The sequence below is a fragment of the Spinacia oleracea genome, chromosome 6 (genome assembly GCF_020520425.1).
Source record: "Spinacia oleracea cultivar Varoflay chromosome 6, BTI_SOV_V1, whole genome shotgun sequence".
Lineage (NCBI taxonomy): Eukaryota > Viridiplantae > Streptophyta > Magnoliopsida > Caryophyllales > Amaranthaceae > Spinacia > Spinacia oleracea.
The window spans coordinates 77,368,189-77,383,741 of record NC_079492.1 but is presented as its reverse complement, the minus strand read 5'-3'; the positions used below and the strand labels follow the sequence as shown (position 1 = coordinate 77,383,741).

At 35.5% G+C, this 15,553-nt stretch overlaps 1 protein-coding gene across 1 annotated transcript; it reads left to right on the top strand.

Moving 5' to 3' along the window:
- The first annotated feature begins 525 nt into the window (after positions 1-525).
- Positions 526-15,537, top strand: LOC110800776 (long chain base biosynthesis protein 1). The gene is made up of 13 exons (XM_022006097.2): positions 526-828; positions 2,435-2,543; positions 2,645-2,739; positions 3,501-3,592; positions 3,839-3,932; positions 4,008-4,080; positions 4,190-4,322; positions 4,764-4,935; positions 7,011-7,151; positions 7,224-7,319; positions 13,380-13,521; positions 14,675-14,802; positions 14,891-15,537. The coding sequence occupies exons 2-13, from the start codon at positions 2,438-2,440 to the stop codon at positions 15,065-15,067; spliced, it is 1,449 nt and encodes a 482-aa protein (XP_021861789.2). The 5' UTR covers positions 526-828; positions 2,435-2,437; the 3' UTR covers positions 15,068-15,537.
- The last annotated feature ends 16 nt before the right edge of the window (positions 15,538-15,553 follow it).

Here is a 15,553-nt window from a genome sequence, read left to right as displayed (position 1 = left end):
TGCAACACAACAGCAGGCATGCCAATGGCCTTGCGGCTTTGTGTGCGTGTGGGCCACGAAGCACATCAGCAACAGCAGCACTGCACACGTGTTGGCTTGGGCGCGACCCAAGGCCCAACGCGGTGCAACCCTGCTTGTTTGTGCAGTGTGTGTGCTGGTCGGCTAGGCCTTGTGCTTGGTTGGTTGGCGCACACATTATTTATGTTATTATAATAACATAATATTCCTAAGTTTTCCAATACAACTAATCATACACAAAACCCTAGGCATCCTTGAGAACCCTAATTCTCTTTGTGCCTCCAAAGTGTGTTCTTTCCTAAAAGTTCAAACGCTCACTCGGGGCGCATCTGCACGTGTAGGTACACTTATCAGAGGAACTACGATTGAATTTCTCGTTCGTGTTCGTAGACTAATTCGGGAGTACACGTTACAAAGATGTGTATTGCTTAAACTACACTTTACACCTGCACCCTGAATTCGAGATTATTCAGCTAATAGGTTAATTTGATTGACGGTAAATCACATCCTGGCCAGAAAGAAGATCCGCCATTTCCTAGGCATAACAACTTTGACAAAAAATTAAAAGGTTCGAAATTTTTCAATAGTGGAATCACAATTTTCAATCCTTGCCAAACTCCTTGTAACCATAATAACCATAATCCAAAGGATTGTTTCCTTCTTTTTTGTATTAATTTCTGAAAGAATACAATTGCCATTTACAAATATAATCCAAGCCCCCGGTTTTCACACCGGACTTAAAAAACACCTTACCAACCACCGCCGCCGGCGCCGCTGCTGCGGCCTCAGCCTCTGTCAACGAGAAACTCGGTAATTTCCTTGTATAATTTATTACGTTATACGGAGTAGATGAAGATTTAGTTTTTTTCTTGAAAAGTGATACAATTAAAGTAAATAAATAAATAATTAATTGTAGTATGTATTTTAAAATGAAACCCAAAACAATTGTCGTTGATCTCCGTCTTTCTTTCTCTCCATCCGATTTCCGTACTCGCAACTTCTTCAACAGTCATACAATCAGGTAAATTTTCTCGACATTAATGTACATATATTATGGAATTCAATTAGGTATTTGGGTCTGATTTATTTATGAAAAGGGTTTATTTCAATTTCCCTAAAATTTTCTAAATCGTGATTGGGAAGATTGTTTCTTTCTTTGTGTTTTACTGAAGAAAATGTAATTAGGATCAATTAAAGTTCAATTTCCAATATGTAATGTGTAAAATAATCAATTTTTTTGGAATTTCTATGAGCTAATTGGATTTAGGATGGTTTATTTGGTTGTCTAGTTGATTTATTGTTTGATCGTATAAAAATAGAAAGAAGCAAATTTGGTAGTCTAAATTATTGCTGAATGTTAATTAGTTAGGTATTACACGACTTTTTCGATATATTACTCGGAAGAATGGCCACAATAAGCCTAGTTGGTAGGTTGGAATTGCTAAAATTCTGATTTGAGCTGGTGACAAAGTCATTGAAAGCAAACTCTTTTTCATAAAGTTTGATTTATGTTGCACCTTTTAGGTTAATCCTTGCAAGGATTCATGAAGCGTTACATAGCATTCGGTTATGGAACTCTAATGTATGCTTTAAGAAAAAAGGAAGAGAAAAAGGGATGTTCGGAAGATTAGGAATTGGTTTCTATGTACTAAGTTATAATTTACCCTTCATGGAAGGTTGATAAGAGAATTAACATCGAAGAATTTCAAAAGAAGGGGCAGGGATTAGTCGGATTAGAAGCAATTAAGCTAGTGAGATCTGGAACTCGAGGTGCATTCACTATAAGCATGGTTCTCAGGATCGGGATCCCACTTTGGATCGGTGAGGAGGTAGGACGGAATAGGTAGAACCAGATCGTAAGATCCTAAAGAATTGCAATGAGGAATAATAAAAATGTTATGAGATGACTAAATACACATCTTTCAAACAATATTGATCATAAATACATAGTTTTTCTCACATAATATTGATGTTTCATATTCAACATGACTTCGTAAGAGTGAGTTAAATTAGCAAAGACAAAACTCCTGCGTTTATGAAGTTAGGTTATCATTTTTTGAACTTAAAGAGAACATTAGTTGCTTTGGGGATCATTTTAATAAGTAAAACAAAAAGTAGAATTATCATATCCTGCACGATCCTGTAACAATCTAAGTGAAAAGTAGGATTGACCAATCCTGTACGATCTAGACCAATCCTTTACGATCCTGTTGTGATCCTAGCAGCCTTGCGATTCTGCTTGTGGTCTGGATCGTTTTGCTAAAATTGGATGTACGATCCGGATCCCGATTCTAACAACAATGGCTATAAGCAATGGTGTATGGTTATTGGAGTTAGCACTTGAATGCATTATGATTTTTAATATATTTATTGAAAGGGGAAGCATCACATAGTTGTCAACTGGTTATTTTTCCAGGAAATGGAAACAGCTGTTACAAGCATGCTGCGAACTTCAGTAGATTGGGTGTCAAGTGCTTTTGACGCTCCCTTTGCCGGGGCTGTTGTCTTTGGAGTTCAAATTGGGGGTATTCTCTCAAATCCATCACATCCCTTCTTAGGGACTAGATGATATTTGTTACTTCCTCTGGGAAAACTTTATAACCTTTTTCTTTTTCTTTGGTTGAAGGTCATCTGTTTGTCGAAGGTCTTCTCTTTGTGGTCATCCTCTACCTGCTGACTCAGAAAAGTTATGCGCCACCAAAGAAACCACTTACAGACAATGTAGGTTATTACTAAGCTAGTACCATGTGTTAATTTCCCAGAACATACCATTGTCTGCCCATTTGATGTTTATCCTAGTACATTTTTATACATAAATCTTAAGTATGTTGGAGAACTTTTTTGAGAAATTTCACTTGAAAACGATATGTTAATGATCAGCAACTATATCTTATGTTCATTTATCCTTCAGTGTGTTTTGGAATTAATTAAAGGTTCATTTTCCATGTGCTAGATTCTTCACATTGTTATTCATTTTCGTGAGGGTAAAGTGATCTTATAATTATTGGGCGTCTACATGTAATACGCTTTGAGTGTATAAAATGTAATTACTGCGCTACCTGATCATGGCTTACTGCTCCTGAAGAAGCAGCTGCGCACAACAAAGGAGTCTTAGTTACTATTCTTGTTTTTCTATATAGTTATCTGTTTTGACTACGTGGATCATCTTAGTTTATCCGAGTCAGTCTGTAGACTAAGCAGATAGTACTCCCTAGTGGTCTTGTACCTTGCTGTCACACATGTTTGGAAAAATGTATAATTTAGGTCTTAGGCATTTCCTTACTTTTATGAGTTCTATCTGCTATAACTTTCCTTGATTTTATATTAAATTTAGTTGCTTAAAAGTGTAGTATATCATCTTATGTATGAACTCTTTTGTTGGTATATATGTAATGGTGGTGTTAAAGTTTAGTATTAGCTATATTACAAGCTAGTCTGCTTAGCATTTTGCTACATCCCTAAATGTTCTTTTATGTTGGCAGGAAATAGATGAAGTGTGTAATGATTGGACTCCCGAACCCCTTATTCCAGCTATAACTGAAGAAATGCAGCGTGAACCTCCAAAACTAGAGAAGTAAAACTGATCATTCTATTAAGAGTTGGTTCTGTAACCATAGTTACATGTCTTGTAGGCATGCTAATGAATGATGTCTGTTGTGTGCTAAATTTTTTTAAAATTTTAAGATGGAATATAAAGTTTGGGTTTATTCGATGTATATCATTCAGCAAATAGTTTGTCATTCGAATCAAATATTCTTACAATCTTTGAGAGATTTGCCATGTCTGAGGTTTAACTGATAAAAACATTATTTTGGCGCAGTGCTGCTGGGTCACATACAATAATCAATGGCAAGGAAGTTGTGAATTTTGCGTCAGCTAATTATCTGGGATTGATTGGTCATGAAAAATTACTTGTGAGAAAATCATATGCTTGTTATTTACATTCTTCTTCCTGCTGTATTTTCCATTCTGACTTGCTTTGATTGCAGGATTCTTGTACGTCAGCATTAAAGAAATATGGTGTTGGTTCTTGTGGTCCTCGTGGTTTCTATGGAACTATTGGTGAGAGATAATTATTTCTCATGGTTGAACTGACTCATGTTAAGTACAAGTTGGAAACTTGACTCTGGGCTCTCGTATGTAATCTTTTCTCACTTTTCTGTTGTTGTAGATGTTCACCTGGACTGTGAATCCAGAATTGCAAAGTTTTTGGGAACGCCGGATTCCATACTTTACTCATATGGGCTTTCCACCATGTTTAGCGTAATCCCAGCTTTCTGTAAAAAAGGCGATACAATTATTGTGTAAGTATAAGAATCCTGACTTGAAAAATGACTAACTATATGCAACCATGCATAACAGAAGTCTGTTGCCTGTTGTCCTTTTAAAATCCATATATGTGAAACACGACCCATCCTGTTGTAAGTTCAATATAGCTCTGCTGACAAAAGTTAAGAACTCGCCACTGCAAATGTATTTCCTATATAGTGACTGGTCTAGTATGAAGAGTACTCCGTATCAAGTTCACCCGAAGTCTGACCATGCTGCATTATCATTTCATTTTATAAGTTTAAACTTTTGATATCTGCTTAGAATGGTCCTTCTTTTCTCCATACATATGTGCCAATGGTTAATTAATTATCATTATTATACATTTCCCTTTGCCATATGAGGTGTATTCCTTTTCCCTCTGTCCTGTGAGTCTACCTTTCTGTTTGAATTCCATCTGTTGGGTGGTCTTTCAGGGATGAAGGTGTCCATTGGGGTATCCAAAATGGACTCCACTTGTCAAAAAGCAACATTGAGTATTTCAAGCACAATGATATGAATTCCCTGGAAAGCATTTTAGAGAAAATAACCTCTAAAAAGAAGCGGAAGAAAGGTGGACGGTACATTGTTATAGAAGCAGTTTATCAGGTATATCGTATACATATCGTTGGTCACTTGGTTGTAATATGTAAATTTCTCGCATTTGTACCACTAATGATAGCTTTTCTGGCCCATCTTTAAGAAGCTTTAACATTCGTATTACCTTTGGGGGGAAAATTTGCCAATTACTACTTAGCTCTTTAGTGACTTTGCGAATTACTACCTTTTTTGTTAAAGGTTGTCAATTACTACCTAGGTGTTTAGTTATCGTTGTCAATTGCTACCTTAGCCCGTATTCCTGCCAATTAGTAACTAATTATATCATAATCAACCGTAATCATACTTTAATTAATTAATTAATTAAAATAAAAAAAATTCCAAAACTAATAAAGTCAGAAAATCAAAAAATATGCACACAAAAAATACCAAAAAAACCCAAAAAACGTAAACTCCCAAAATTATGTGTTTAAGGTCAAATCATAATTCATTTCTTAACTAATATGTGGAAGGACAAATTAAACTCCCCTTGATGAGCAATGCTCAAATTTCTTTCTTCTCTCTTCCATGTCGCAAGAAATTACTAGGAAGGTACTGTAATTAATTTTGTTGTCAATTGCTCCCAAAATCACAACACAATCAATCATCATCTGAAACTCTACCGAAATTGCAACACAAATCAGAAACCCAAAAACCCCATTATCTTTGTTCTTGTTGCTCCTCTTTCTCTCTCCTATGTCGGTGGCTCGGTGATTTTGTCATTACTACCTCGCACCACCATCACTAGCTTCTCTCACAGGCGAACTTCTACTTTTCGTTCTGCCTTTCATCTTCCCACCCCTGCGTGATTGTTATTGTCGTCGTTGGTTTGATGGCTTGATATTTCATGGAAGGATTATTCTGCATTTGAAGAATTATTATGGGAGTTTAATCCTTTTTGGGTACTTTCTGATTATTTGATTTAATTAGTTTTGGAATTTATTTTTGTTGATTAATTAAAATAATTAAAGTATGATTAATGGTTTATTATGATATGCTTAGTGACTAATTGGCCGGAATATGGGCTAAGGTAGCAAATTGACAACAATAACTAAACACCTAGGTAGTAATTGACAACTTTTAACAAGCTAGGTAGTAATTCGCATATAGGTACTAATTGACAATTTTCCTCCTTTGAGGATGGGGGGTTTTGAAAATTTGTCAACTTTATGGTATTTCTCATTTTCACATGTGGAGCGGAAGAGAATAGTTCTCTCGCCACTGCTAGTTTCTAGTAGCAATAGGGGTAGGCGAAAACTGTATTGAAAGAAAAGACCTGTCTTTTCCAAATCAAAGAGAAAAAGAGCCTCTTTTCAAGTTTCTTGCCATAGACTTTGAGACTTGAGTTGCCAGAGTGGAAAGAAATGGCAGAACTCTTGTGCTTACTTAGCGAGAACACCCTATCTAGATTAAAATTCTTTCTTCCGGGGAAGAAAAGATGCCCATGACTGTGCAGTATAATTTGAGAAGCGATACATTTTTTTAAATAAGAAGCAATAAGTTAACTTGTCAAGAATTTTGTTGCACTTTAGCTCCACGTTTAAGGTTCCTCTTGCGCCATCAAACATATAGTTCTATTCTTTTTTGTTTTAGAATTGTGCTCTAGTGTATATTTCATATTAATTACTCACAATAGGGCTATCAGCTGGTTGTTGACAGTATGGATTTACAGATTGCCTTAATGCTTGAATAAGTGCCTACTTGGACGTAGAACTCATAGGAAGACCTCTCTCTTCGTTCTGGAGTACAAGTGTCTTCACTCTCATCCCTTCCTAACTGTCACACTGTATTTTTCCGTTTGTCCGCTTCTCTGTTGCAGACAAACCTCCAGCAAGAACTTTATGTTCTTTTCCTCACATTTTTTATACCTTTTCAATCTAGCTTTATTACTTATTTTTATATATAAAAAAATGAGTGGAATATACAGCATACAGAATTTAACAGCTTCGTACTTGCTCACACAGTATGAAAAGATACGGACAGTAGGATACTGATGTGATGTTTTATTGTGATCTCTACTCTTTTTAATTCTTATAGGACAAGTCATCATATGAAACAAAAATTCATATTACTTCTTTTGCTTGCAGAATTCCGGACAAGTTGCTCCTCTAAATGAGATTATTAAATTGAAGGAAAAATACATGTGTCCCCTTTTGATGGACGAGAGTAACTCATTTGGTGTGCTAGGAGAGTTTGGAAGAGGTCTCACAGAACACTGTGGGGTTCCTGTATGTACTCCAATTTTGAGATTTAACTGTTTCTTTCATCTCCATATAATACCCATTGTGACATGTTTGCAGGTTGAGAAAATCGATATCATAACAGGTGCTATGGGTCATGCATTAGCTGCAGAAGGAGGTTTCTGCACTGGAAATTTAAGAGACATTGAGCACCAGGTATGATGATTTTATTACAATCAATCATTTGCATGTCATATCTTGTGGTCCTGCAGCTGTGCTCAGTTGCATTTTCAAGTGTGATTATTATGGCATGACAACAAGAGTTTTGCTCACTTCAATTCCTCTGGCTAAAGTTGTGATATTTAATTAGTAAAAATAAAAATACTACACCGACCGCACACAATTATATTGTAGATACTAAGTTTTTGAGGAAAGATTCATCAAGTACAGGTGCAAATCAAAAAGATACTTGATTCATAGAATAAACTCAATGATAAGGATAAGGAGGAAAGAACACAAATTAAGATTTTCATTATTCTGAATTTTAGTATTGTAAGTTCAACTTTATGGCTTTGAGAACAAAGTATTCCAAGACTACTAATAATAAGTGAACGATAGAGATACCGTAAAGATACTACACAACCTTCAAACTCTTAATCATCAATGGTGTGTAAATAAGTCTCAGATTGCTGAATTCTAGCCGGAGACGCGCATTCTTGGGTACTCGTATCTCATGAATCCTCCTTTTTCCTTCAAGGAGTAAAAAGACATAGTTTATAGCCTAGAGCATGCAGTTTGATCAAGGATAAAATCTGGATGATTTTTTTTATAACACTAGATCTTGTTCGGCATTAGTTTCAGTTTTCAGTTTAAAGAAAACAAGAAACTAATCTTTGTTTTGTTTTGAGTTTTTTACAAAACTGATACAAAAATCAAAACTGATACACTGCTTTTAGCTTCATATCCCAAAAAGAAAGCTGGTAGTATATAGTTTTCTCTTTCTCTTCTATAGAAATTCAACCCACGTGTCTCTCCAACAACTATCCTCACCTGCCACCATTGTGGCACCATTCATTCTCTTCTCATTCACCTTTCTTCAGCCTTCTACCCCCCCTCTCGAATTTAATTTCCTGCATCCATCTTCAAATTATCTCCCAATTTGATTTTCTTTTCTTTCTCTGTTTTATTCAAATGGGGCACGAGTATCATCTAAATAGAGCAAGAAATAATGTGAACATGGTGGTTTGTAGAAACATGTCGGCGGTGAACAAGGCCCAAGATGCCGGCAACTCAGGGTCTCCGTTCGGGGTTCGGTTTGGATTATTCCAAACTATAATTCAGTTTTACAATTTAGAGTCCAATCCGATCCGAATTTTAACTTAATCCAATCCAAATTGAAGTTCGGTTATTTTGATCCGATCCGAAAATTCGGATTAAAATAAACGTCCAATTTTTTGATCCATTTTTAATAATGCTATAAAAACTAAAATACAAATTAGCATACATATAACTATTTTCCAGTGGGTAGATATCGTAGAATAGAGAAAAAGCCCTTAAAATGATCAAACTTTTACCCAAACGGTCAGCAAGAATTTCCACTACTTTACTGGATATTTCTGAGTGAACCAAATGCTCAAAAATGGAGAATTAAAATACTAATTAACATGGTCTTTAGAATTAAAAGTAACATAGTTCAACTACATAAGGAAATTAGAAACAAAATAATGGTTCAACACTTTAACACGCAACAAATAAATAAAGTCTTTAGCACTCATTAAACATAAGTAGGAAAGTGCATTTAAGCATTAAACATAGTTTAAGAAGCAGCATACCCAATTCCTCCCAAACCACCAGAAACATTTTCCGTTCCTCGAATCAAGACTAGCAATCCAGTACTCCAAGTCTCCAACAGTCAACAGCTACATCCTATTCAACATAAAAGAAGTAAAGAAAAGGTTTGTTTTGAACAGAACTAAATTACAAAGGAAGAATAAGTTCAGAACTTACCTTGAGGCTTATATCTTCAGCAGCAGACCACTCAATCATCTACCTCAATCTTTTCAGGTCCACCAATTGACATTTTGCTCAAGTCTTGCAATTGAGATGAAAAAAATAACTAAGAGAATCATATATAATAAATAACAACATATAATAACATGAAATTTAAATAATTTGAACTATTACCTTCTTCTAGAAGCTCCAGTTCTTCCAAGCATTCTTCAACATTCACTGAATTTGGGGAGGCATGCATCTAATCTTGAGAGCAAACAAGACACTCTACAACTTCAGAAGAAAGAGAGGTTCTAAAAAAATCGAGAATACGCCCCCCCAGTCCTGAATGCACTTTCAGATGCTACAGTTGAGACTTGACATGCTAACACATCACGAGCCATTTTCCTCATAGTAGGAAACCTGGTACTGTTGAATTTCCACCATCCCAGGATATCAAAATCATCAGAATCTTCCTCTTATCTTCTTCCAAGTACTTGTCTAACTCCATCTTTAGTTCTCCCTCTTTCTCACACTTGTGTTTCTTATACTTGTTCTTCAAAACCTCAACTTTCTTTTGTGCAGATAGTGACACTTCCTCCTTAGGTACAAAAGTTGATGGCAAAACACGATACTCCTCATACAAAGAAAATAGAGTTTCCTTTAAGTTTTTTATGAGCACAATAGACTCATTTATCATCCACTCAACATAGTCCAACTTATAACGAGGGTCAAGGACTACAACAATAAATATCATTAAGTTCATCTTGTAAGGATTCCCTCAATACTTTTCATACTTCTCCTTCATTCATCAAACACATTTATGGTTCCTCAGATAAACACCTCTTTTAAGAGCACAACAACATTGACAAGCTCATGAAAAAATTGGTTGGGAGTCAGATAAGAAGAACCAGACACGCAAAGTCAACTCGTAAAAGCTTTCTAAAAATCCAGAGAACCTCTTAACATTACTCCAATCATTTAACGTGGGGGCTCCATTCCCTTCCCTCTCACTTAGCTCAACATTATAAAGGGGGTCCTCCTCGGAATACCTTTTAAAAGCTTCCTCAAGAGTAATGGCAGACCCTAACATGAGATAAGTAGAGTTCCATCTAGTGGGCACATCAAGACACAACAACTTTTTGCTACTTAATTTTTCATCCTCGACACATTTTTTGAACTTCACCAAGCGTGCGCAAGAGACTGCTTAATAAACCTCACAGCATGTCTAACACATAGAACCGACTCATCAACAGATTTCGGACCATCAGAAACAACTAAATTAACAACATGAGCAACACAACGCATATGAAGGTAACGACACTTACGAACCCCTGGTTTCCAACCATTAGTCTTTCTTTTCATGTAAGCAACCGCAGTGTCGTTGGAGCTAGCATTATCAACAGTGATGCAAAAAAAAAAAATTCAAGCTCCCATTCAAGCAAACACTTCTGTATCATTTTTCCAATTTCCTCACCCTTGTGACTTGCAATAGTACAAAAGTTCGATATCCTTTTTTGCAATTCGCATTCATTGTCAATAAAATAACAGTCAAAACCATGTAATTAATTTGCTGAATGGAAGTCCATGAAGCTGTTGTTATTGAAACCCTTGAATTACATTTCCTCAGTACACTTTTAAGCTTTCTTTTCTCTGTTAAAAATGACTCATAACAATCCCTTGCTACAGTTGGCCTAGATGGAACATGAAACCTAGACTCCATAACACTACAAAAGTATCTAAAACCTTGACCCTAAAACGAACTTAAACGGAAACTCATCAACAATTATCATAAAAGATAGAGCATTTCTAATAATAGCAGGATCATATTTTTGATATGTTAAGCTACTGTTTCCATCTTGTTTCTTAGCATCTTGAAAAGAAAGCAAACTTTGCTTAGAATCTTTTGGAGTGTTAAAGGGATACTTAGGGCATTTAGATATATGAGCCGGAGAGGACTGGTTCCATTCCTCTTAGGATCACAATTATACTTCATGTTGCAGTATTTGCAAACTGCTCGAAGCCCAGTAGCCGTTTCTTCCTTAGTAAAGTGCTCCAATACCTCAGATCTATCTTTCATCCTCTTCCTTTTAGATTTAGATTTCTCACTCTTGGTATTTTTGATAGAAATTTGCTCTTCAACGTCAAATTCAATGGGATTTTGTTGTGACGTCCTAAAACAATATAAATCACAAAATCAAATAAATTTAGAGGAATTAAAAAACTGAAAACTAAAACAACTTCCATGAAGAAGGAGATGGGAAGAAGAAGAAGAAGAAAAATTAAAACTAAAATTAAGATAGAAAAGAAGAGAAGAGTACCTCAAGTTGTGAGGAGCACGAAGGACAAAAGCAGATCTTCAATTGAGAGGAGAGACTCGAGTGAGGAGTCTGAGGGCCGTGAGAGGTAAAGAAGAGGAAATGAAGAAGGAACGACAAAAGTGAAAAATATCTCACTTAAATAGTTAAATATTTTAGGGTTTCCCAAATATTTAGCTGTCATTTTTTTATAAAAAATATAACCCAATATTACGGTTATTTCGGTTAATCCAATCTGAAAATCCAATTTTTCAAAAATTTTCAATCCAATCCAATCCGATTTAACAATTAGGTTTGGGTTGGATTGGATTTCGGTTTTTATCCGAATAGGGGACACCCCTATCGGCAATGCTGCAACGTTAGAGATTTAAACGACAGACGATGATGATGATTTAAACAGTCCTAGTCCTGGCGGCGGAACGACGGACTAGAGTGAGAAACCGAGTGGTAACATAAACACCGCCGGGACTTGGGTCTCCAGATTGATAGCCATGGGCTAGAATTTAATAAAACAAAAAACCCTAAACCACTAAGTGGTTTCCTCTGTTTCGTTTTTTATATCCGAAGTTTGCAGGATATTTTCTTTTTTAAACAAAATAGGCGAACAAGTTTTGTTTAAATTTTGGGTAAAAAAATAGAAAAACACTAAACAAAAGTGCTGTTGAACGCCCCCGTAAGCTATTGGAGACAAAATAATTATTTTTATTCTCCCTATGTTCCTAAATAAATGCATTGCTAAGGGTTGCACATAGTTTTAGGAGATTTATAGATTAGATCCCGTGCATGCACAAATATCCTAAAATTATTATGTGACAGAAATATTTCTTCTCCCACTGCTACTATATAATTAATAAATCTTAAATATACTCCCTCCGTCCCGAAATACTCGTACCATTTTGACTGGACACACTTGTCAATGCACAACTTTGACCACCAATATCTTGAACTACATATCATAAAAACTTATAAAATATTAATATTTTGAAAATATATATTAAGATGAAGCCAACAATATATTATATATTAACATTTGTTTTCATATATTAGAAATAAAATAGGGTTAAAGTGAATTGTGAATAGTGCAAAAAGTCAAAACGGTGTGAGTATTCCGAGACGGAGGGAGTATCAATTTAATCATCTAATATGCAATATTGGATGAAAAAATATTCTGCTATATGTTTAATATGTTAGGAAAAGATTTATGCTTAAAATGCTAATTTGACAAAAATATTGAGTAAATATATTTTCCAGTACTAATATATTCATTTGACTAAAATATTACACGCAAATCATTTTTAGAAAATATCTCTGTAATAGATATTGCCATAATATATCAAACTGATACTCCGTATTCTTTTTCCATAAATAAACAGTGAAGATTCATTTGTTCTTTTGGCTGTGGATGTAATGGACTAAATCAAAATGGTTCTTAAAACCTCTTCGCTTCCTTTCCATGAAGTAGAAGATGGTCGTCCCGTTATCGCTTTTGGGTCAATTGGAAACAACCTCTCTGCAATTGCAGGGGTAAGGTTGCATACGTCCGACCCCCCCTTACCCCGCTTCTCGCGGGAGCCTCTTTGAGGCAATGGGGTTATGATAATGATAATGATGAAACAGTTAATTAAAAAAAGGCGGAACTGTGGAAGATGAAAAAATAAGTAAAGTAGAAATATTTTTTAAGAAAATGTTTTGGCAGGAAAATAAATAATGTTTTGTCCTGGTGTAAGTTTTATTAGAGAAAGAGAGCATTTCTCTAGGGAACACTCTTAAATATTGATGTAAGCCCAAGGCCAATGTATTCTCTTTGTGCGTCATATACTGATCTGAATCTGATATTAAAAACCCCCACTTAACTTATCCTATATCTTACTGCTGATGATAATAGTCTCTTTTCTAAAATACGTAAGGAAAGGCTAATGTCTATGTTCTTTAATGATGTGCAATTTCTTGTTTTGATGTTTACTTGCAGCGCCTAAGCAGCTCCGGCTATGTTTTTTCTGCTTCTTTACCTCCATACTTGGCAGCTGCTGCAATCTCTGCCATTGATGTCCTTCAAGAAAATCCAGAACTGATCAAGAAGTTGAAGGAGAATGTAGCCCATTTAAGGGAAGGTATGTTTCTAACTGTTTTGTTGCAAAAATTAGTGTACGTGAGGACAAAGCTCTGTTCGTACCACCACGAACTAGGTTTGTGGATATATCTTTGACGTTGTAGTTTGGTTTTCACTGTTAACTGTGATGTAGTTTAGGATTTAGGAAAATTTGTAGGGGACTTGTATTGAATTCAAGAAATAAATAGATTTACTTCCTTTAAAAAGAAATACTTCGTATATAGATTTACATGTTTTCTTGTTGTGGTTACATAATATTGAAGCAATATGCCATAAGTCCAATATTACATACTTACATACACGATAATACTATAGACTAGTGAGGGTCAAGAACAGGTACATTTAGACCTCCCAAAAACTGTCTAAAATACGGGTGTGTTATATTCACCTTATTTTCACTTATTTTTCCTGAACTTTAACCGAACTTATTTTTGTTATAAGTTGTACTTGGGTAACCATTAATTTTCCTTGAACTGATCGGGACTTATCTGATCTTATCTGGATAAACGATAGCCTAATTTTCTTTCTGCTATTGGAATTTTGATTCGGAACATTTTTTTTACGGAGTAAATCTTTTTGGTTAATTTTTGCTGTTTTGATTTATTGTCTAGGTATTTAGATGTCTTTATGATTGAAATTTTTACTCTCCTTTGTTTTATACTTAGTACTCCGTTTTACAATGAAGCTTCCTACCCAACCGGCTCGACTTTGTTGCAAAATCTGATTCCTATTGGAACTGATTCGAATTGACCTATATGTTGCGGCTTGGAAAGCCTATATACTCCCTCATTCCATTTTTGTTTGCCCCATTTTCCCCTTTTGGATGTCCCTTTAAGATTGCTCCATACCTTAATGAAATATTTTCCCACTTGCTCTATATATCTCTCCATGAGCCCACTTTATTAACTCATGTGCACATTTTACACCCAATTCTTAATAAAGTGAAATTTTGCTATGGGGCAATCAAAAAGGACGATGGGAGTATTAATTTGAAATGAAATCACAAGACAGAAGTTTTGTGTTGGGATGCATCTTAGGCTTGACCTAAATTTAGGATAGTCACACCTATCTTCTTAGGGTTAATTTGTGTAATTTTTCTAGGCTTCATAATGGGCTACTTGTTTGTGTTAATCTAACTAGTTTAAAAACTGCAGGTTTGTCGGATCTGCAAGAATTTGAAATTGTAAGCCACCCTGATTCTCCCATAGTTTTTCTGAAACTAGCGAATTCCACAGGCTGTTCAGAGAAAGACATGCAACTGCTTGGAGACATTGTTGATCAGGTACACAAGTCGAAGTCACCGGTCAATTTGGTTTATATACATTTAGATTTTAGGTCTAAAATTTTTGAGTTATTTGTGCATTATGCAGCTTTTGGAGAAGCATGACGTATTCGTTGTGAGTTCCAAGCGGTCAACCGTTGATAAATGTCCACTACCTGTTGGTATAAGATTATTTGTTTCTGCTGGGCATTCAAAATCTGATCTAATGAAAGTTTGTCAAGCAATGAAGATTGTTGTGCCATCAGTGCTAGAGAACAATTGCTGAAATTTGGCATCTGATAAATTATTTGATTTTATCTCTGCTTGTGGATTTGAAGCCTGAGATATTGAAGCAAGATTCCTATTGAAGGCTCCAATTGAATAGGCTTTATCTTATTTGAGGTTGCAGGAGTACATACGTGCATTTTAACAAGATGTACCCCGCGAGTGAAAGGAAGCGCATGAGGGGGGGTAAGTGATTGGTGTCGTGACGTGGAAAGTTCTGGTGAAGTCGCATTTTTGAAAACCTGATATTTTGTGATATTGCGCCTTGTTGCTTGAGGGTGTCGCTTAATGTACAATATTGCCATACACTTGGGTTGGCTCTTTTAGATCTGGCTTTTCAGTGTAATCTTGTGTTCTTACAACAAGATGAGTCTGTAGGGAATAGTGAGTAATGATTCTTGTTAGCTAATGTGAATTTGTTCATACTGTATTTCTGATTCTTTTCTATTGCGCTTAAAGTATTGGACATTATATGTAGATAAGCCTA